At 48.9% G+C, this 23,052-nt stretch overlaps 1 protein-coding gene across 12 annotated transcripts in view; it reads left to right on the top strand.

Moving 5' to 3' along the window:
• herc2 (HECT and RLD domain containing E3 ubiquitin protein ligase 2) overlaps positions 1-23,052 on the top strand; it is a gene marked incomplete at its 3' end in the record, with an annotated part of 169,836 nt that overhangs the window by 68,418 nt on the left and 78,366 nt on the right. For 10 of the 12 annotated variants that reach the window (XM_071346645.1, XM_071346646.1, XM_071346652.1 and 7 more), the window contains 16 exon segments: positions 630-822; positions 2,213-2,395; positions 3,189-3,367; positions 4,876-5,023; positions 5,400-5,596; positions 5,937-6,155; positions 6,331-6,469; positions 11,568-11,714; positions 12,749-12,891; positions 15,506-15,770; positions 17,711-17,868; positions 18,504-18,602; positions 19,924-20,092; positions 20,296-20,421; positions 20,789-20,897; positions 22,543-22,682. In XM_071346645.1, the coding sequence (XP_071202746.1) occupies positions 630-822; positions 2,213-2,395; positions 3,189-3,367; positions 4,876-5,023; positions 5,400-5,596; positions 5,937-6,155; positions 6,331-6,469; positions 11,568-11,714; positions 12,749-12,891; positions 15,506-15,770; positions 17,711-17,868; positions 18,504-18,602; positions 19,924-20,092; positions 20,296-20,421; positions 20,789-20,897; positions 22,543-22,682 (2,614 nt within the window). 12 annotated transcript variants of the gene reach the window in all.

Here is a 23,052-nt window from a genome sequence, read left to right on the forward strand (position 1 = left end):
TTAGTTCCTGTCAAGGCAGCAGCTACTCTTCCTGGGGTTTATTATGGATCCCCATTAGTTCCTGCCAAGGCAGCGGCTACTCTTCCTGGGGTTTATTATGGATCCCCATTAGTTCCTGCCAAGGCAGCAGCTACTCTTCCTGGGGTTTATTAGGGATCCTGAGGAGCAAGCATTTCACACACATTATCCAGATACTGACTGTTAGCACTTGGTGGTCTATAGCAGCTTCCCACCAGAATGGGCTTTAGGTGAGGCAGATGAACCTGTAGCCATATTACTTCAACAGTATTTAACATGAGATCCTCTCTAAGCTTTACAGGAACGTGGTTCTGAATATAAACAGCAACACCTCCACCTTTGGCATTTCTGTATTTTCTGTAAATGTTATAACCTTGTATTGCAACCACTGTATCATCAAAGGTATTATCTAAGTGAGTTACAGAGATTGTCAGAATATGAATGTAATCTGTTCAACTTACTCTTTAAAGTTGTAATAGTAGAATTTACAAGGTGGCCATAGAAATAAACGTGGGGGGGTGCAGGCTCTTTCCCAATGCTGGAAGGGGGGTCTGAGTGAAAAAGTTTGAGAACCCTTGTGCTAAATTACTAAAATGTTATTCTCTGTGTAGGATGGTCCTGCGCCGGGTCTGGGCCGGGTGATAGGGGAGCTGGGTGAGGATGGGTGGATTCGGGTCCAGTGGGATACCAGCAGTACCAACTCCTACAGGATGGGGAAGGAGGGCAAATATGACCTGAAGCTGTCTGAGCCCCCACCTGCCTCCCAGCCTGCTACTGAAGACTCTGACACCGAGGATGACACTGGTCAGTATATATACACCCCCTGGTCACTATATATACACCCCCTGGTCAGTATATATACCCCCTGGTCAGTATATATACACCCCCTGGTCAGTATATATACACCCCCTGGTCAGTATATATACACCCCCTGGTCAGTATATATACACCCCCTGGTCAGTATATATACACCCCCTGGTCAGTATATATACACCCCCTGGTCAGTATATATACACCCCCTGGTCAGTATATATACACCCCCTGGTCAGTATATATACACCCCCTGGTCAGTATATATACACCCCCTGGTCAGTATATACACACCCCCTGGTCAGTATATACACACCCCCTGGTCAGAATATATACACTCCCTGGTCAGTATATATACACCCCCTGGTCAGTATATATACACCCCCTGGTCAGTATATTTACACCCTCTGGTCAGTATATTTACACCCCCTGGTCAGTATATTTACACCCCCTGGTCAGTATATATACACCCCCTGGTCAGTATATATACACCCCCTGGTCAGTATATACACACCCTCTGGTCAGTATATACACACCCCCTGGTCAGTATATTTACACCCTCTGGTCTGTATATACACACACCCCCTGGTCAGTATATACACACCCCCTGGTCTGTATATATACACCCCCTGGTCAGTATATACACACCCCCTGGTCTGTATATATACACCGCCTGGTCTGTGTATGTGTATATATATGTACACCCACACACCCTCTGGTCAATATATACACCCCCTGGTCAGTATATACACCCCCTGGTCTGTGTGTGTATATATATATATATACACCCACACACCCTCTGGTCAGTATATACAGCATATCAGATGACCTGACCTACACAATCACCCGACCTCAACCCAATTGAGATGGTTTGGGATGAGTTGGACCGCAGAGTGAAGGAAAAGCAGCCAACATGTGCTCAGCATATGAGGGAACTCCTTCAAGACTGTTGGAAAAGCATTCCTCATGAAGCTGGTTGAGAGAATGCCAAGGGTGTGCAAAGCTGTCCTCAAGGCAAAAGATGGCTACTTTGAAGAATCTGAAATCAAAGATATATTTTCATCTGTTTAACACTTTTTTGGTTACTACATGATTCCAAATGAGTTATTTCATAGTTTTGATGTCTTCACTATTATTCTACAATATAGAAAATAGTAAAAAATAAAGAAAAACCCTTGAATGAGTAGGTGTGTCCAAACTTTTGACTGGTACTGTATACACACAATACACCCCCTGATGCAATCAAATTAATCAAATTAGATTTCTTAAGGCCTACATCAACAATGATCAAATCAAATGCTTTACAGTGTGTAGTAAGTCACTGAGGTAAAATAACATGTCAGACAGACCTTTTCTCTAATGTCTGTTCCTGTGTGTGTACTAGAAGGAGAGGTGCTAGATAAGAGTGCCCACCCTACAGCCATGTTGTTGACCAGTACAGTGAACCTGTTGAAGACCCTGTCTCTGTCTGCTGGGATCTACTCTGAGGTGATGCAGACAGACGCCACACGGACCCTCTGTGGTCTTCTCCGCATGCTGGTGGAGAGTGGAGCCAACGACAAGACAGGTAACCCACTGCATCTCAAGGAAGAGGCGATGTAGATGTAATCACTCAGCCCTGAGAAATGTCTGTCCTGACCTCTGACCTCTACCCTCAGGTTCTCACCGGCTGGTATCCAGGGAGCAGCATCGTAGCTGGTGTACTCTCTGTCCTGACCTCTGACCTCTACCCTCAGGTTCTCACCGGCTGGTATCCAGGGAGCAGCATCGTAGCTGGTGTACTCTCTGTCCTGACCTCTGACCTCTACCCTCAGGTTCTCACCGGCTGGTATCCAGGGAGCAGCATCGTAGCTGGTGTACTCTCTGTCCTGACCTCTGACCTCTACCCTCAGGTTCTCACCGGCTGGTATCCAGGGAGCAGCATCGTAGCTGGTGTACTCTCTGTCCTGACCTCTGACCTCTACCCTCAGGTTCTCACCGGCTGGTATCCAGGGAGCAGCATCGTAGCTGGTGTACTCTCTGTCCTGACCTCTGACCTCTACCCTCAGGTTCTCACCGGCTGGTATCCAGGGAGCAGCATCGTAGCTGGTGTACTCTCTGTCCTGACCTCTGACCTCTACCCTCAGGTTCTCACCGGCTGGTATCCAGGGAGCAGCATCGTAGCTGGTGTACTCTCTGTCCTGACCTCTGACCTCTACCCTCAGGTTCTCACCGGCTGGTATCCAGGGAGCAGCATCGTAGCTGGTGTACTCTCTGTCCTGACCTCTGACCTCTACCCTCAGGTTCTCACCGGCTGGTATCCAGGGAGCAGCATCGTAGCTGGTGTACTCTCTGTCCTGACCTCTCACCTCTACCCTCAGGTTCTCACCGGCTGGTATCCAGGGAGCAGCATCGTAGCTGGTGTACTCTGGGTTTCATCCGCAGCATGGCCCTCCAGCCCCAGATGTGTTCAACTCTCAGTACTTCGGCCTGGATCAGTCTGCTGATCCGCATCGTAGAGGGACAACAGTCCTGTAATGCTGTGACACTGCAGAGACAGGTAAAACCACCTTGATGTTGGTCAATAAGACTGGTGGTTCTGCTGGTGGTGGGGAAGCTCTGCCTTTGGTACCAGTAAAGACTGGTGAGGATGTTCTGCTGGTGGTGGGGAAGCTCTGCCTTTGGTACCAGTAAAGACTGGTGAGGATGTTCTGCTCATGGTGGGGAAGCTCTGCTTTTGGTACCAGTAAAGACTGGTGAGGATGTTCTGCTGGTGGTGGGGAAGCTCTGCCTTTGGTACCAGTAAAGACTGGTGAGGATGTTCTGCTAGTGGTGGGGAAGCTCTGCCTTTGGTACCAGTAAAGACTGGTGAGGATGTTCTGCTGGTGGTGGGGAAGCTCTGCCTTTGGTACCAGTAAAGACTGGTGAGGATGTTCTGCTGGTGGTGGGGAAGCTCTGCCTTTGGTACCAGTAAAAACTGGTGAGGATGTTCTGCTGGTGGTGGGGAAACTCTGCCTTTGGTACCAGTAAAGACTGGTGAGGATGTTCTGCTGGTGGTGGGGAAACTCTACCTTTGGTACCAGTAAAGACTGGTGGGGATGTTCTGCTGGTGGTGGGGAAGCTCTGCCTTTGGTACCAGTAAAGACTGGTGAGGATGTTCTGCTGGTGGTGGGGAAGCTCTGCCTTTGGTACCAGTAAAAACTAGTGAGGATGTTCTGCTGGTGGTGGGGAAACTCTGCCTTTGGTACCAGTAAAGACTGGTGAGGATGTTCTGCTGGTGGTGGGGAAGCTCTGCCTTTGGTACCAGTAAAGACTGGTGAGGATGTTCTGCTGGTGGTGGGGAAGCTCTGCCTTTGGTACCAGTAAAGACTGGTGAGGATGTTCTGCTCATGGTGGGGAAGCTCTGCCTTTGGTACCAGTCAAACAGATGTGACAGATGAGGACAGTACAGGCCTCCGTCATGCTCCGGAGAGACAGTACAGGCCTCCGTCATGCTCCGGAGAGACAGTACAGGCCTCCGTCATGCTCCGGAGAGACAGTACAGGCCTCCGTCATGCTCCGGAGAGACAGTACAGGCCTCCGTCATGCTCCGGAGAGACGGTACAGGCCTCCGTCATGCTCCGGAGAGACGGTACAGGCCCCCGTCATGCTCCGGAGAGACGGTACAGGCCTCCGTCATGCTCCGGAGAGACAGTACAGGCCTCCGTCATGCTCCAGAGAGACTGAATAGAGAGGGTGTGTGGAGATAGCCAAGAGGCATGTCCCTTACACTGTCTCCTCCTCCCTGTCCCCAGATGTCTAACTGATCCTGGCTCTGCGTCCTGGCTTTGCGTCCTGGCTTTGCGTCCTGGCTTTGCGTCCTGGCTTTGCGTCCTGGCTTTGCGTCCTGGCTCTGCGTCCTGGCTCTGCGTCCTGGCTTTGCGTCCTGGCTTTGCGTCCTGGCTTTGCGTCCTGGCTTTGCGTCCTGGCTTTGCGTCTGCTGTATAGCGATGGCTAAACGAGACATTCCCCTTATCCCCTGTATCCATGTTAATCTGTGTGTAACAAGTGTCTCCTCCCTGTCTCCAGATCCTGGCTCTGCGTCTGCTGCAGGCCGTGCTCCCCTCCTGGGACAAGGTGGAGAGATCTCAGGACATGAAGTTCCTGGTGGAAAAACTCTTTGGTTTCCTGGGTTGTCTACTTCGCTCCTGCTCCTCTGACCTGCCCCTGCTCAGAGGTATGTACCCTAACCCGTGACCCCTAACCCCTCACCCTGATCCTAAACTCTTTGGTTTCCTGGGTTGTCTACTTCGCTCCTGCTCCTCTGACCTGACCCTGCTCAGAGGTATGTACCCTAACCCGTGACCCCTAACCCCTCACCCTGACCCCTCACCCTGTGGTTTCCTGGGGTGTCCTGCTCAGAGGTATGTCAGGGTTCAATACAACTTCATGAGCGCCCTCAGGAAAAATGAAGAAAGGCATGAAAGACCAATAATAACATCCTCCATGTACAAGACCAAGACCAGGACCGTAAACATGTAGAACATTCCCTCAGAGTAACTTCATCTCCTCTCTGTTGTCTGTCATAACATGTCTTCCTGTCCCTGTCACAGAGGGCTCTCTGAGACGCAGGAAGTCCCGCCCCCAGGCCTCCCTGACAGCCAGTCACAGCAGTACACTGGCTGAGGAGATAGTTTCTGTGCTGCGCACGCTGCACTCCCTGGGCCAATGGAACGCTCTGCTCAACGACTATATCAACTGTCAACTCAGCTGTATAGGAGATGTGATGGCCGGACGACACTCTGAGACGGTACTCACGTCTTACTGCACTATGGGCCCGTTTCCCAGACACACATTAAGTCCTGGACTAAAAAACTCTTTCAATATGAAATCTGCAACTGAAAATGCTTTTTATATTTATGATGTGATGATGACTTCATGTGGGAGTAGCTTAGTGTATGTTCAAGAGAGATTTCCCCCCTCAGGATCAACTTCTGTCTCCCAAATCTCACTGTTGTGTAACTCTTCATGACCCTTATGGCAGGGTTCTAAGGTTCAATCCTCATGTTGACTTTCCTGTTCTTTATGAAAACATCTTCATCGTAGAAATGATCACCGTATAATAATGCTCTCTCTGTCTCTCTCTTGAGGAGTACTTCCCTGACTCGGAGGGCCCCAGGGTGGGGGGTCTGATGGCCGTGCTGGCTGTGATCGGGGGCATCGACGGGAGGCTGAGGCTGGGTGGACAGGTCATCCATGAGGAGTACGGAGAGGGAACGGTCACACGCATCACACCTAAAGGACGAATCACAGTGCAGTTTCATGAGATGAGGACCTGTAGGGTCTGCCTGCTCAGCCAACTCAAACCAGTAGGTGTTTAGCTGTTACACACACACACACACACACACACACACACACACACACACACACACACACACACACACACACACACACACACACACACACACACACACACACACACACACACAGTCTTGTACAGCTATTTCCAGGTCTTGTTCTAATAACCCTGTGTCTGTCCTCTAGCTACCAGTAGTATCGTTCAGTGTTCAGAACCTTCCCTTCTCTGACTCCATGTTGGTTGTCTGGGCTCAACTGGTTAACCTGGCCGGCAGCAAGCTGGAGAAACAACACCTGAAGACGTCTCTCAGCCGCGGGCTCACAGGTAGGACACCCACAGAGTCACAACCTGTAGTAGTTAACTCTCTGAATCACTGTCTGAGTCACAACATAGGTTACTGTACTGACGTTACCATAGATTACTGTACTGACGTTACCATAGGTTACTGTACTGACGTTACCATAGGTTACTGTTCTGACGTTACCATAGGTTACTGTACTGACGTTACCATAGGTTACTGTACTGACGTTACCATAGGTTACTGTACTGACGTTACCATAGGTTACTGTACTGATGTTACTGTACTGACGTTACCATAGGTTACTGTTCTGACGTTACCATAGGTTACTGTACTGACGTTACCATAGGTTACTGTACTGACGTTACCATAGGTTACTGTACTGATGTTACTGTACTGACGTTACCATAGGTTACTGTTCTGACGTTACCATAGGTTACTGTACTGACGTTACCATAGGTTACTGTTCTGACGTTACTGATTGGTGAAATTACTTAATGAGATAAATGTAAAATAAAAAAAGTTGAGTTCCCAGTTAAATGGAACAGAAAGGAGCGATTATAAACCAGTATTTTTGGGGTTCAAACCGGTTCGGTACTTTATTTTGCTGGTTGGAACAGTGCAACAGAACAACAACAAATACTTTAGTTTCCAACCGCTGCTCCAAAGCCACTGTGAAACCAGGCCAGACACCTACAGCTGCTACAAACCCACTGTGAAACCAGGCCAGACACCTACAGCTGCTACAAAGCCACTGTGAAACCAGGCCAGACACCTACAGCTGCTACAAACCCACTGTGAAACCAGGCCAGACACATACAGCTGCTACAAACCCACTGTGAAACCAGGCCAGACACCTACAGCTGCTACAAACCCACTGTGAAACCAGGCCAGACACCTACAGCTGCTACAAACCCACTGTGAAACCAGGCCAGACACCTACAGCTGCTACAAACCCACTGTGACACCAGGCCAGACACCTACAGCTGCTACAAACCCACTGTGAAACCAGGCCAGACACCTACAGCTGCTACAAACCCACTGTGAAACCAGGCCAGACACCTACAGCTGCTACAAACCCACTGTGAAACCAGGCCAGAGACCTACAGCTGCTACAAACCCACTGTGAAACCAGGCCAGAGACCTACAGCTGCTACAAACCCACTGTGAAACCAGGCCAGACACCTACAGCTGCTACAAACCCACTGTGAAACCAGGCCAGAGACCTACAGCTGCTACAAACCCACTGTGAAACCAGGCCAGACACCTACAGCTGCTACAAACCCACTGTGAAACCAGGCCAGACACCTACAGCTGCTACAAACCCACTGTGAAACCAGGCCAGACACCTACAGCTGCTACAAACCCACTGTGAAACCAGGCCAGACACCTACAGCTGCTACAAACTCACTGTGAAACCAGGCCAGACACCTACAGCTGCTACAAACCCACTGTGAAACCAGGCCAGACACCTACAGCTGCTACAAACCCACTGTGAAACCAGGCCAGACACCTACAGCTGCTACAAACCCACTGTGAAACCAGGCCAGACACCTACAGCTGCTACAAACCCACTGTGAAACCAGGCCAGACACCTACAGCTGCTACAAACCCACTGTGAAACCAGGCCAGACACCTACAGGTGCTACAAACCCACTGTGAAACCAGGCCAGACACCTACAGCTGCTACAAACCCACTGTGAAACCAGGCCAGACACCTACAGCTGCTACAAACCCACTGTGAAACCAGGCCAGACACCTACAGCTGCTACAAACCCACTGTGAAACCAGGCCAGACACCTACAGCTGCTACAAACCCACTGTGAAACCAGGCCAGACACCTACAGCTGCTACAAACCCACTGTGAAACCAGGCCAGACACCTACAGCTGCTACAAACCCACTGTGAAACCAGGCCAGACACCTACAGCTGCTACAAACCCACTGTGAAACCAGGCCAGACACCTACAGCTGCTACAAACCCACTGTGAAACCAGGCCAGACACCTACAGCTGCTACAAACCCACTGTGACACCAGGCCAGACACATACAGCTGCTCCAAAGCCACTGTGAAACCAGGCCAGACACCTACAGCTGCTACAAACCCACTGTGAAACCAGGCCAGACACCTACAGCTGCTACAAACCCACTGTGAAACCAGGCCAGAGACCTACAGCTGCTACAAACCCACTGTGAAACCAGGCCAGAGACCTACAGCTGCTACAAACCCACTGTGAAACCAGGCCAGACACCTACAGCTGCTACAAACCCACTGTGAAACCAGGCCAGAGACCTACAGCTGCTACAAACCCACTGTGAAACCAGGCCAGACACCTACAGCTGCTACAAACCCACTGTGAAACCAGGCCAGACACCTACAGCTGCTACAAACCCACTGTGAAACCAGGCCAGACACCTACAGCTGCTACAAACCCACTGTGAAACCAGGCCAGACACCTACAGCTGCTACAAACCCACTGTGAAACCAGGCCAGACACCTACAGCTGCTACAAACCCACTGTGAAACCAGGCCAGACACCTACAGCTGCTACAAACCCACTGTGAAACCAGGCCAGACACCTACAGCTGCTACAAACCCACTGTGAAACCAGGCCAGACACCTACAGCTGCTACAAACCCACTGTGAAACCAGGCCAGACACCTACAGCTGCTACAAACCCACTGTGAAACCAGGCCAGACACCTACAGGTGCTACAAACCCACTGTGAAACCAGGCCAGACACCTACAGCTGCTACAAACCCACTGTGAAACCAGGCCAGACACCTACAGCTGCTACAAACCCACTGTGAAACCAGGCCAGACACCTACAGCTGCTACAAACCCACTGTGAAACCAGGCCAGACACCTACAGCTGCTACAAACCCACTGTGAAACCAGGCCAGACACCTACAGCTGCTACAAACCCACTGTGAAACCAGGCCAGACACCTACAGCTGCTCCAAAGCCACTGTGAAACCAGGCCAGACACCTACAGCTGCTACAAACCCACTGTGAAACCAGGCCAGACACCTACAGCTGCTACAAACCCACTGTGAAACCAGGCCAGACACCTACAGCTGCTACAAACCCACTGTGAAACCAGGCCAGACACCTACAGCTGCTACAAACCCACTGTGAAACCAGGCCAGACACCTACAGCTGCTACAAACCCACTGTGAAACCAGGCCAGACACCTACAGCTGCTACAAACCCACTGTGAAACCAGGCCAGACACCTACAGCTGCTACAAACCCACTGTGAAACCAGGCCAGACACCTACAGCTGCTACAAACCCACTGTGAAACCAGGCCAGACACCTACAGCTGCTACAAACCCACTGTGAAACCAGGCCAGACACCTACAGCTGCTACAAACCCACTGTGAAACCAGGCCAGACACCTACAGCTGCTACAAACCCACTGTGAAACCAGGCCAGACACCTACAGCTGCTCCAAAGCCACTGTGAAACCAGGCCAGACACCTACAGCTGCTACAAACCCACTGTGAAACCAGGCCAGACACCTACAGCTGCTACAAACCCACTGTGAAACCAGGCCAGACACCTACAGCTGCTACAAACCCACTGTGAAACCAGGCCAGACACCTACAGCTGCTACAAACCCACTGTGAAACCAGGCCAGACACCTACAGCTGCTACAAACCCACTGTGAAACCAGGCCAGACACCTACAGCTGCTACAAACCCACTGTGACACCAGGCCAGACACCTACAGCTGCTACAAACCCACTGTGAAACCAGGCCAGACACCTACAGCTGCTACAAACCCACTGTGAAACCAGGCCAGACACCTACAGCTGCTACAAACCCACTGTGAAACCAGGCCAGAGACCTACAGCTGCTACAAACCCACTGTGAAACCAGGCCAGACACCTACAGCTGCTACAAACCCACTGTGAAACCAGGCCAGACACCTACAGCTGCTACAAACCCACTGTGAAACCAGGCCAGACACCTACAGCTGCTACAAACCCACTGTGAAACCAGGCCAGACACCTACAGCTGCTACAAACCCACTGTGAAACCAGGCCAGACACCTACAGCTGCTACAAACCCACTGTGAAACCAGGCCAGACACCTACAGCTGCTACAAACCCACTGTGAAACCAGGCCAGACACCTACAGCTGCTCCAAAGCCACTGTGAAACCAGGCCAGACACCTACAGCTGCTCCAAAGCCATTGTGAAACCAGGCCAGACACCTACAGCTGCTACAAACCCACTGTGAAACCAGGCCAGACACCTACAGCTGCTACAAAGCCACTGTGAAACCAGGCCAGACACCTACAGCTGCTACAAACCCACTGTGAAACCAGGCCAGACACCTACAGCTGCTCCAAAGCCACTGTGAAACCAGGCCAGACACCTACAGCTGCTACAAACCCACTGTGAAACCAGGCCAGACACCTACAGCTGCTACAAAGCCACTGTGACACCAGGCCAGACACCTACAGCTGCTCCAAAGCCACTGTGAAACCAGGCCAGACACCTACAGCTGCTACAAACCCACTGTGAAACCAGGCCAGACACCTACAGCTGCTCCAAAGCCATTGTGAAACCAGGCCAGACACCTACAGCTGCTACAAACCCACTGTGAAACCAGGCCAGACACCTACAGCTGCTACAAAGCCACTGTGACACCAGGCCAGACACCTACAGCTGCTACAAACCCACTGTGAAACCAGGCCAGACACCTACAGCTGCTCCAAAGCCACTGTGAAACCAGGCCAGACACCTACAGCTGCTACAAACCCACTGTGAAACCAGGCCAGACACCTACAGCTGCTACAAAGCCACTGTGACACCAGGCCAGACACCTACAGCTGCTCCAAAGCCACTGTGAAACCAGGCCAGACACCTACAGCTGCTACAAACCCACTGTGAAACCAGGCCAGACACCTACAGCTGCTCCCATCAGTGTGTTTACTATAATGTTCTGACTGAGACAATGGACTTTACATCATGTTTCCTGTGTTCTGCTTACTGCTGTACATGATGTTCCTGTTGAATGGTTCTTTATGCCTCACTAACCTGTGCTGACTTTGTTTCAAGTCTGTCTGTTCAGTGTGTGTAGTCCAGGGTGTAACTGTGTGTTGTTGGCATCTAGCTGACCAGGTCGACGTTGCCCTCTTGCGGTGCCAGCAGCTGAGACTGTACATCCTGAAGGCATCCAGGGCCCTCCTCTCACACCAGGACAAACTACGACAGATCCTCTCACAGGCTGCCGTGCTGGATCTCCCACCCAACCCCAGTGGTAAGCACTGATTCCAGGTCAGATCTAGTACTAGATCTCCCACCCAACCCCAGTGGTAAGCACTGATTCCAGGTCAGATCTAGTACTAGACCTCCCACCCAACCCCAGTGGTAAGCACTGATTCCGGGTCAGATCTAGTACTAGACCTCCCACCCAACCCCAGTGGTAAGCACTGATTCCGGGTCAGATCTAGTACTAGACCTCCCACCCAACCCCAGTGGTAAGCACTGATTCCAGGTCAGATCTAGTACTAGACCTCCCACCCAACCCCAGTGGTAAGCACTGATTCCAGGTCAGATCTAGTACTAGACCTCCCACCCAACCCCAGTGGTAAGCACTGATTCCAGTGGTAAGCACTGATTCCGGGTCAGATCTAGTACTAGACCTCCCACCCAACCCCAGTGGTAAGCACTGATTCCGGGTCAGATCTAGTACTAGACCTCCCACCCAACCCCAGTGGTAAGCACTGATTCCAGGTCAGATCTAGTACTAGACCTCCCACCCAACCCCAGTGGTAAGCACTGATTCCGGGTCAGATCTAACCTTAGCAGGGCTAGTCTGGTCCCCTTGTGAGTGGATATAATGATACCTCAGAGAAAGAGTCTCTTTTGAATGGTTGACATTGTAGATATTTATTGGGAGACCTGAGGGTCCCCTGTCCCCCTCATCCTCCCTCTCCTTACAGAGGAGCCTATGGCTGTGTCTCCTGATGTGGGTGACCTGTCTCCTGACTGTCCCCTGTCCCCCCTTATGCTCCTCCCTCTCCTTACAGAGGAGCCTATGGCTGTGTCTCCTGATGTGGGTGACCTGTCTCCTGACTGTCCCCTGTCCCCCCTTATGCTCCTCCCTCTCCTTACAGAGGAGCCTATGGCTGTGTCTCCTGATGTGGGTGACCTGTCTCCTGACTGTCCCCTGTCCCCCCTTATGCTCCTCCCTCTCCTTACAGAGGAGCCTATGGCTGTGTCTCCTGATGTGGGTGACCTGTCTCCTGACTGTCCCCTGTCCCCCCCTTATGCTCCTCCCTCTCCTTACAGAGGAGCCTATGGCTGTGTCTCCTGACGTGGGTGACCTGTCTCCTGAGGGTCCCCTGCCCCCCCTCATGCTCCTCCAGCAGCTCCTTTCTGCAGCCACACAGCCCTCACCTATCAAGGCCATCTTCAACAGGCAGGAACTGGAGGTAAGCACAGGCACACACACACACCTGCGTTTCCGTTAGCCAATAATTGCCAGTTTTTGCAATAATTAAAATAAAATAGTTGCGGGCCAAACTGTCAGGGAGAAAAAACATTTCTTTCAAATTTTGTGCCGCAGCATATTGATGCTCAAAAGTAGAACGGGGCTACTGACTTGGTACCGGGGCTACTGACTTGGTACCGGGGCTACTGACTTGGTACCGGGGCTACTGACTTGGTACCGGGGCTACTGACTTGGTACCGGGGCTACTGACTTGGTACCGGGGCTACTGACTTGGTACCGGGGCTACTGACTTGGTACCGGGGCTACTGACTTGGTACCGGGGCTACTGACTTGGTACCGGGGCTACTGACTTGGTACCGGGGCTAATGACTTGGTACCGGGGCTACTGACTTGGTACCGGGGCTACTGACTTGGTACCGGGGCTACTGACTTGGTACCGGGGCTACTGACTTGGTACCGGGGCTACTGACTTGGTACCGGGGCTACTGACTTGGTACCGGGGCTACTGACTTGGTACCGGGGCTACTGACTTGGTACCGGGGCTACTGACTTGGTACCGGGGCTACTGACTTGGTACCGGGGCTACTGACTTGGTCCCGGGGATACCGACTTGGTACCGGGGCTAATGACTTGGTCCCGGGGATACCGACTTGGTACCGGGGCTAATGACTTGGTACCGGGGCTACCGACTTGGTCCCGGGGCTACCGACTTGGCACCGGGGCTACCGACTTGGCACCGGGGCTACCGACTTGGCACCGGGGCTACCGACTTGGTACCGGGGCTACCGACTTGGCACCGGGGCTACTGACTTGGTACCGGGGCCAATGACTATCATCTAAATGACACTAGTGACTTGGGAATACGCTGTCATGGCTCAAGTAGGCAAATATTTAGTAAGAAACAACTTTGTCATCGTCATCATGTTGTAAAATGTTTGAGACAGACGGCAATGTTGTCATTAGCCAGCAAAGTTCGTCAAAAATAGCTATCAATGCTAACATTAGCTAGCTAAAATCTGGTGGTCTCCCCTCCATCTTAACTAGCTAGCTAATGTTATACTGCCTCAAGTCCATCTGGAGACATCAAAATGTTTTCCTACTAATTATTTCCCTCCTTTAGAAATGGCATCGTCTTTTCAAGCCAAAGAAATTACCTTTAGACCTAATCTGTCAGTAGTGATGTTGTTTCTGTCCCTCTAGACTGCAGTGTGTCAGTACTGATGTTGTTTCTGTCCCTCTAGACTGCAGTGTGTCAGTAGTGATGTTGTTTCTGTCCCTCTAGACTGCAGTGTGTCAGTACTGATGTTGTTTCTGTCCCTCTAGACTGCAGTGTGTCAGTAGTGATGTTGTTTCTGTCCCTCTAGACTGCAGTGTGTCAGTACTGATGTTGTTTCTGTCCCTCTAGACTGCAGTGTGTCAGTAGTGATGTTGTTTCTGTCCCTCTAGACTGCAGTGTGTCAGTACTGATGTTGTTTCTGTCCCTGTAGACTGCAGTGTGTCAGTACTGATGTTGTTTCTGTCCCTCTAGACTGCAGTGTGTCAGTAGTGATGTTGTTTCTGTCCCTCTAGACTGCAGTGTGTCAGTACTGATGTTGTTTCTGTCCCTCTAGACTGCAGTGTGTCAGTAGTGATGTTGTTTCTGTCCCTCTAGACTGCAGTGTGTCAGTAGTGATGTTGTTTCTGTCCCTCTAGACTGCAGTGTGTCAGTACTGATGTTGTTTCTGTCCCTCTAGACTGCAGTGTGTCAGTAGTGATGTTGTTTCTGTCCCTCTAGACTGCAGTGTGTCAGTAGTGATGTTGTTTCTGTCCCTCTAGACTGCAGTGTGTCAGTACTGATGTTGTTTCTGTCCCTGTAGACTGCAGTGTGTCAGTAGTGATGTTGTTTCTGTCCCTCTAGACTGCAGTGTGTCAGTAGTGATGTTGTTTCTGTCCCTGTAGACTGCAGTGTGTCAGTACTGATGTTGTTTCTGTCCCTCTAGACTGCAGTGTGTCAATACTGATGTTGTGTCTGTCCCTCTAGACTGCAGTGTGTCAGTACTGATGTTGTGTCTGTCCCTCTAGACTGCAGTGTGTCAGTAGTGATGTTGTTTCTGTCCCTCTAGACTGCAGTGTGTCAGTACTGATGTTGTTTCTGTCCCTCTAGACTGCAGTGTGTCAGTAGTGATGTTGTTTCTGTCCCTCTAGACTGCAGTGTGTCAGTAGTGATGTTGTTTCTGTCCCTGTAGACTGCAGTGTGTCAGTAGTGATGTTGTTTCTGTCCCTCTAGACTGCAGTGTGTCAGTAGTGATGTTGTTTCTGTCCCTGTAGACTGCAGTGTGTCAGTAGTGATGTTGTTTCTGTCCCTGTAGACTGCAGTGTGTCAGTACTGATGTTGTTTCTGTCCCTCTAGACTGCAGTGTGTCAGTACTGATGTTGTTTCTGTCCCTCTAGACTGCAGTGTGTCAGTAGTGATGTTGTTTCTGTCCCTGTAGACTGCAGTGTGTCAGTACTGATGTTGTGTCTGTCCCTCTAGACTGCAGTGTGTCAGTACTGATGTTGTGTCTGTCCCTCTAGACTGCAGTGTGTCAGTACTGATGTTGTGTCTGTCCCTCTAGACTGCAGCCCTGGCAGTGTGTCAGTACCTGGCGGTGGAGTCCACCCACCCCTCCTCCCCCCTGTTTGAAAGCAGTAGCTCCAGTGAGGCCACGACCCCCGTCACCGTGCAGCACGTCAAAGCCCCTAAACAGAAGACACAGAAGGCCTGTCCTGTCCCTCCGCTGCCCATCGTACAACAGCTCATGGAAATGGGTTTCCACAGGAACAATATAGAGTTTTCCCTCAAGTCTCTGTCTGGGACCGGCAGCGCTTCTGGTGTACCAGGTACTGTTTAACTTATGTAGCGATGTGTAATGGTGTGTATACAGTGAGCTCCAACAGTATTGTAATGGTGTGTTTACAGTGAGCTCCAACAGTATTGTGATGGTGTGTAATGGTGTGTTTACAGTGAGCTCCAACAGTATTGTGATGGTCTGTACAGTGAGCTCCAACAGTATTGTAATGGTGTGTATACAGTGAGCTCCAACAGTATTGTAGTGGTGTGTATACAGTGAGCTCCAACAGTATTGTGATGGTGTGTATACAGTGAGCTCCAACAGTATTGTAATGGTGTGTATACAATGAGCTCCAACAGTATTGTGATGGTGTGTGTACAGTGAGCTCCAACAGTATTGTGATGGTGTGTATACAATGAGCTCCAACAGTATTGTGATGGTGTGTATACAGTGAGCTCCAACAGTATTGTAATGGTGTGTATACAGTGAGCTCCAACAGTATTGTGATGGTGTGTATACAATGAGCTCCAACAGTATTGTGATGGTGTGTGTACAGTGAGCTCCAACAGTATTGTAATGGTGTGTATACAGTGAGCTCCAACAGTATTGTAATGGTGTGTATACAGTGAGCTCCAACAGTATTGTGATGGTATGTATACAGTGAGCTCCAACAGTATTGTGATGGTGTGTATACAGTGAGCTCCAACAGTATTGTGATGGTGTGTATACAGTGAGCTCCAACAGTATTGTAATGGTCTGTATACAGTGAGCTCCAACAGTATTGTGATGGTGTGTATACAGTGAGCTCCAACAGTATTGTAATGGTGTGTATACAGTGAGCTCCAACAGTATTGTAATGGTCTGTATACAGTGAGCTCCAACAGTATTGTAATGGTGTGTATACAGTGAGCTCCAACAGTATTGTGATGGTGTGTATACAGTGAGCTCCAACAGTATTGTAATGGTGTGTATACAGTGAGCTCCAACAGTATTGTAATGGTGTGTATACAGTGAGCTCCAACAGTATTGTGATGGTGTGTATACAGTGAGCTCCAACAGTATTGTAATGGTGTGTATACAGTGAGCTCCAACAGTATTGTAATGGTGTGTTTACAGTGAGCTCCAACAGTATTGTGATGGTGTGTATACAGTGAGCTCCAACAGTATTGTAATGGTGTGTATACAGTGAGCTCCAACAGTATTGTAATGGTGTGTATACAGTGAGCTCCAACAGTATTGTAATGGTGTGTATACAGTGAGCTCCAACAGTATTGTAATGGTGTGTATACAGTGAGCTCCAACAGTATTGTAATGGTGTGTTTACAGTGAGCTCCAACAGTATTGTGATGGTGTGTAATGGTGTGTTTACAGTGAGCTCCAACAGTATTGTAATGGTCTGTATACAGTGAGCTCCAACAGTATTGTAATGGTGTGTTTATAGTGAGCTCCAACAGTATTGTGATGGTGTGTGATGGTGTGTATACAGTGAGCTCCAACAGTATTGTAATGGTGTGTAATGGTGTGTATACAGTGAGCTCCAACAGTATTGTAATGGTGTGTATACAGTGAGCTCCAACAGTATTGTAATGGTGTGTATACAGTGAGCTCCAACAGTATTGTGATGGTGTGTAATGGTGTGTATACAGTGAGCTCCAACAGTATTGTGATGGTGTGGGAAGCATTGGAGTCAACATGTTTCCCAGCATCCCTGTGGAACGTTTTCTACACCTTGTAGAGTCCATGCCCTGGTGGAGGCTGTTCTGCGGGCAGAAGGGGGTGTAACTCAATATTAGGAAGGTGTTCCTAATGTTTTGTACACTCAATGTGTGTGTTTCTGTTACCGTGGTACTATAGCTATGTTTGTCTATATTAATGAATGTGTGGAGTCCTTGGTGACCTGCACCGTCCTGATGTGTTAATGTGTGTGTCTGTGTTAATGTGTTGTGTGTGTGTGTTTAATAATATGTGTGTGTGTGTTTTGTCCTGTAGGTGTGGAGTCTCTCGTGGCCTGGTTGCTGGACCATCCTGACGTCCAGGTGACAGAGCTGTCTGATGCTGACACCGTGTCTGATGACTACTCTGAGGAGGAGCTGGAGGAGGAGCTGGAGGAGCAGCTGGAGGAGCAGGCTCCCACGGCCTTCCCCGTGGTATGTTTACCTGGCTACAGACCCAGCTAATACACCCCTACCTGGCTAGCTTACCCCTACGGCCTACCTGGTCACAAAGCAGTCCCTGCAGTCATTACTGCCGAACCAATAAGACTGGGAATTACCCATAGTTCTCTGCTGCCATTACTGCTGAACCAATGAGACTGGGAATTACCCATGGTTCTCTGCTGCCATTACTGCTGAACCAATGAGACTGGGAATTACCCATGGTTCTCTGCTGCCATTACTGCTGAACCAATGAGACTGGGAATTACCCATGGTTCTCTGCTGCCATTACTGCTGAACCAATGAGACTGGGAATTACCCATGGTTCTCTGCTGCCATTACTGCTGAACCAATGAGACTGGGAATTACCCATGGTTCTCAGCTGCCATTACTGCTGAACCAATGAGACTGGGAATTACCCATGGTTCTCAGCTGCCATTACTGTTGAACCAATGAGACTGGGAATTACCCATGGTTCTCTGCTGCCATTACTGCTGAACCAATGAGACTGGGAATTACCCATGGTTCTTTTATCATGTGTAGCTACTATATTGTTGGAACTCAACCTGGACCTTTCACGTGTCAGATGAATTCCTTGATGTATTTTACATCTCTCTGTGTGTCCTCAGCCTCCTGGTGCAGTGGTGACGGAGACTCAGACCTTTAAGAACCGAGCAGATTTCCAGAGCAACGATGACTATGCTGTTTACATCAGAGAGAACATTCAGGTAAGACTGCTATTTATATCAGAGAACATTCAGGTAAGACTGCTGTTTAGGTTCACCACTGAAGGACTAGGTCCTATAGGTTCACCACTGAAGGACTAGGTCCTATAGGTTCACCACTGAAGGACTAGGTCCTATAGGTTCTCCACTGAAGGACTAGGTCCTATAGGTTCTCCACTGAAGGACTAGGTCCTATAGGTTCTCCACTGAAGGACTAGGTCCTATAGGTTCACCACTGAAGGACTAGGTCCAGTAGGTTCACCACTGAAGGACTAGGTCCTGTAGGTTCACCACTGAAGGACTAGGTCCTATAGGTTCTCCACTGAAGGACTAGGTCCTATAGGTTCTCCACTGAAGGACTAGGTCCAGTAGGTTCACCACTGAAGGACTAGGTCCTATAGGTTGACCACTGAAGGACTAGGTCCTATAGGTTCACCACTGAAGGACTAGGTCCTATAGATTCACCACTGAAGGAGTAGGTCCTATAGGTTCTCCACTGAAGGACTAGGTCCTATAGGTTCTCCACTGAAGGACTAGGTCCTATAGGTTCTCCACTGAAGGACTAGGTCCTATAGGTTCTCCACTGAAGGACTAGGTCCTATAGGTTCTCCACTGAAGGACTAGGTCCTATAGGTTCTCCACTGAAGGACTAGGTCCTATAGGTTCTCCACTGAAGGACTAGGTCCTATAGATTCACCACTGAAGGACTAGGTCCTATAGGTTCTCCACTGAAGGACTAGGTCCTATAGGTTCTCCACTGAAGGACTAGGTCCTGTAGATTCACCACTGAAGGACTAGGTCCAGTAGGTTCACCACTGAAGGACTAGGTCCAGTAGGTTCACCACTGAAGGACTAGGTCCAGTAGGTTCACCACTGAAGGACTAGGTCCAGTAGGTTCACCACTGAAGGACTAGGACCTGTAGGTTCACCACTGAAGGACTAGGTCCAATAGATTCACCACTGAAGGACTAGGTCCTATAGATTCACCACTGAAGGACTAGGTTCTATAGGAAGTGTTTAACCTCTGACCCCTATGTACTGTAGGTGGGCATGATGGTGAAGTGCTGTAGAACGTATGAGGAAGTGTTTAACCTCTGACCCCTATGTACTGTAGGTGGGCATGATGGTGAAGTGCTGTAGAACGTATGAGGAAGTGTTTAACCTCTGACCCCTATGTACTGTAGGTGGGCATGATGGTGAAGTGCTGTAGAACGTATGAGGAAGTGTTTAACCTCTGACCCCTATGTACTGTAGGTGGGCATGATGGTGAAGTGCTGTAGAACGTATGAGGAAGTGTTTAACCTCTGACCCCTATGTACTGTAGGTGGGCATGATGGTGAAGTGCTGTAGAACGTATGAGGAAGTGTACGAGGGAGACGTCGGGAAGGTAATTAAGCTGGACAGAGATGGACTCCATGACCTGAATGTCCAGTGTGATTGGCAGCAGAAAGGAGGGACATACTGGGTCCGCTATATACACACTGAACTACTAGGTAAGATGCTTTAACGCTGTTTTATTAATGATATTAATGTGGCCGGACCTCCTGTAACCTGTTGTCTGATTCACCAGGAGCATGTTGATATTAATGTGGCTGGACCTCCTGTAACCTGTTGTCTGATTCACCAGGAGCATGTTGATATTAATGTGGCTGGACCTCCTGTAACCTGTTTGCCTTTTTCCCTTGTCTTGCTCCAGGCTTCCCACCACAGACCTCTCCATCCCACATTAAGATCGGGGACAAAGTGAGAGTGAAGTCTACCGTCACGACGCCAAAGTACAAATGGGGCTCTGTCACTCACAGGAGTGTGGGAGTGGTCAAGGGTAAGTCACTCGTTTGCTATTTTTTGGCATTTTGTTTTCTACCTGTATTTAAGGCCCAGACACCTCTTGGCCTGTGCTACCGGCATCTTTCAGATGGTTATTTTAAAGGAGAATATGTCCTCCGTTTATCTACCTGCTTAAATAAAGGTTATAAATCAACTATGGTCCTGTGTTGTCCCGTGTTGTCCCGTGTTGTCCCGTGTGGTCTTGTGTTGTCCCATGTTGTCCTGTGTTGTCCCGTGTTGTCCCGTGTTGTCCCGTGTTGTCCCGTGTTGTCCCGTGTTGTCCCGTGTTGTCCCGTGTGGTCTTGTGTTGTCCCGTGTTGTCCCGTGTGGTCCCGTGTGGTCCCGTGTTGTCCTGTGTTCAGCTTTCAGTGCCAATGGGAAGGATGTGATTGTGGACTTCACTCAGCAGTCGCACTGGACCGGGCTGCTGTCTGAGATGGAGCTGGTACCCAGTGTTCACCCGGGAGTCCGGTAGGGATACCGTACATTTATTTAACCTGTCTAGGCTCGCCAACAGCCAATGAAATTGCAGGGCGCCAAATTCAATCAACAGAAATCTCATTATTCAATTTTCTCAAACATAGTATTAGACACCATTTTAACGATAAAATTCTCGTTAATCCAACCACAGTGTCCGATTTCAAAAAGGCTTTTCGGCGAAAGCACAACATATCATTATGTTAGGTCAGCAACTAGTCACAGAAAGCATACAGTGATTTTCCAACCAAAGAGAGGGGTCACAAAAAGCAGAAATAGAGATAAAATGAATCACTAACCTTTGATATTCTTCATCAGATGACACTCCCGGGACAACATGTTACACAATACATGTATGTTTTGTTTGATCAAGTTCATATTTATATCCAAAAACCTCAGTTTACATTTGGCTTTGCCTCCAAAACATCCCGTGAATTTGCACAGAGCCACATCAAATCACAGAAATACTCATAATAAACATTGATAAAAGATACAAGTGTTATTCACAGATTTAAAGATATGCTTCTCCTTAATGCAACCGCTGTGTCAGATTTTTTAAAAACTTTACGGAAAAAGCAAACCATGCAATAATCTGAGTACGGCGCTCAGAGACCAACACAACCCAAGAAGATATCCGTCATGTTGGAGTCAACATAAGTCAGAAATAACATTATAAATATTCACTTACCTTTGATGATCTTCCTCAGAATGCACTCCCAGGAATCCCAGTTCCACAATAAATGATTTGTTCCATAAAGTTCATAATTTATGTCCAAATACCTCCTTTTTGTTTGCGCGTTTGGTAAACAAATCCAAACTCACGACGCGCCTGCAAGTCCAGCGGAAAGTACGGACGAAAAGTCCAAGAAGTTATATTACAGGTCGTAGAAACATGTCAAACTAAGTATAGTATCAATTTTTAGGATGTTTTTAACATAAATCTTCAATAATGTTCCAACCGGAGAATTCCTTTGTCTTCAGAAAAGCAAATGGAACCGGAGCTACCTCTCACGTGAATGCGCGTGGTCAGCTCGTGGCTGACTCATTCCCCTCTCATTCGGTCCCACTTCACAGTAGAAGCATCAGACAAGGTTCTAAAGACTGTTGACATCTAGTGGAAGCTTTAGGAAGTGCAACATGACCCCATAGACACTGTATATTCGATAGGGAATGAGTTGAAAAACGACCAACCTCAGATTTCCCACTTCCTGGTTGGATTTTTTCTCAGGTTTTTGCCTGCCATATGAGTTCTGTTATACTCACAGACATCATTCAAACAGTTTTAGAAACTTCAGAGTGTTTTCTATCCAATACTAATAATAATATGCATATATTAGCAACTGGGACTGAGTAGCAGGCCGTTTACTCTGGGCACACTTTTCATCCAAACGTGAAAATGCTGCCCCCTATCCATAAGAAGTTTTAATAGATGTTTTATTTGACTTTTTTTTTTACCAGGCAGGTCAATTAAGAACACGATGGCCTCAATACTGTTCACAGTGATATTACCCAAGTATCATATTACCCAAGTATCATATTACCCAAGTATCATATTACCCAAGTATCAATGGACCAATGAATGTTTTAACTCATTATCCAGTCTGTAATGGTCACCTCTGATCTACCTCTGTTCCTGCAGCTGTGACGGCTGTCAGATGTTCCCTATCAACGGCCCCAGGTTCAAATGTAGACACTGTGACGACTTTGACTTCTGTGAGAGGTGCTTCAAAACACGACAACACAACACCAGGCACTCATTTGGACGCATCAACGAGCCAGGTGAGTTCCACACTTCTGTTATTCATTTTGAGATTTCATCTGAATATCATGTGAATTTATTTTTTGACTTCAGACCCAAACTACTTCTCACTTAAAACATTGTTTTGGTGTTTTATACTTTATAGTGCAGTTTCCTGGTCCTGGACTCCAATGTCCTTTCAATAGAGAATCTCCATTTAAGAATGTCTTTAGTTCAGGATTTAATCTGTCTCTTTATGTGTATGAAGTGTGAATCTGTCTGTCCTCCTCCAGGCCAGTAGTGTTAATCTGTCTGTCCTCCTCCAGGCCAGTAGTGTTAATCTGTCTGTCCTCCTCCAGGCCAGTAGTGTTAATCTGTCTGTCCTCCTCCAGGCCAGTAGTGTTAATCTGT

The sequence above is a fragment of the Salvelinus alpinus genome, chromosome 16 (genome assembly GCF_045679555.1).
Source record: "Salvelinus alpinus chromosome 16, SLU_Salpinus.1, whole genome shotgun sequence".
In the NCBI taxonomy this organism is placed as follows: domain Eukaryota; kingdom Metazoa; phylum Chordata; class Actinopteri; order Salmoniformes; family Salmonidae; genus Salvelinus; species Salvelinus alpinus.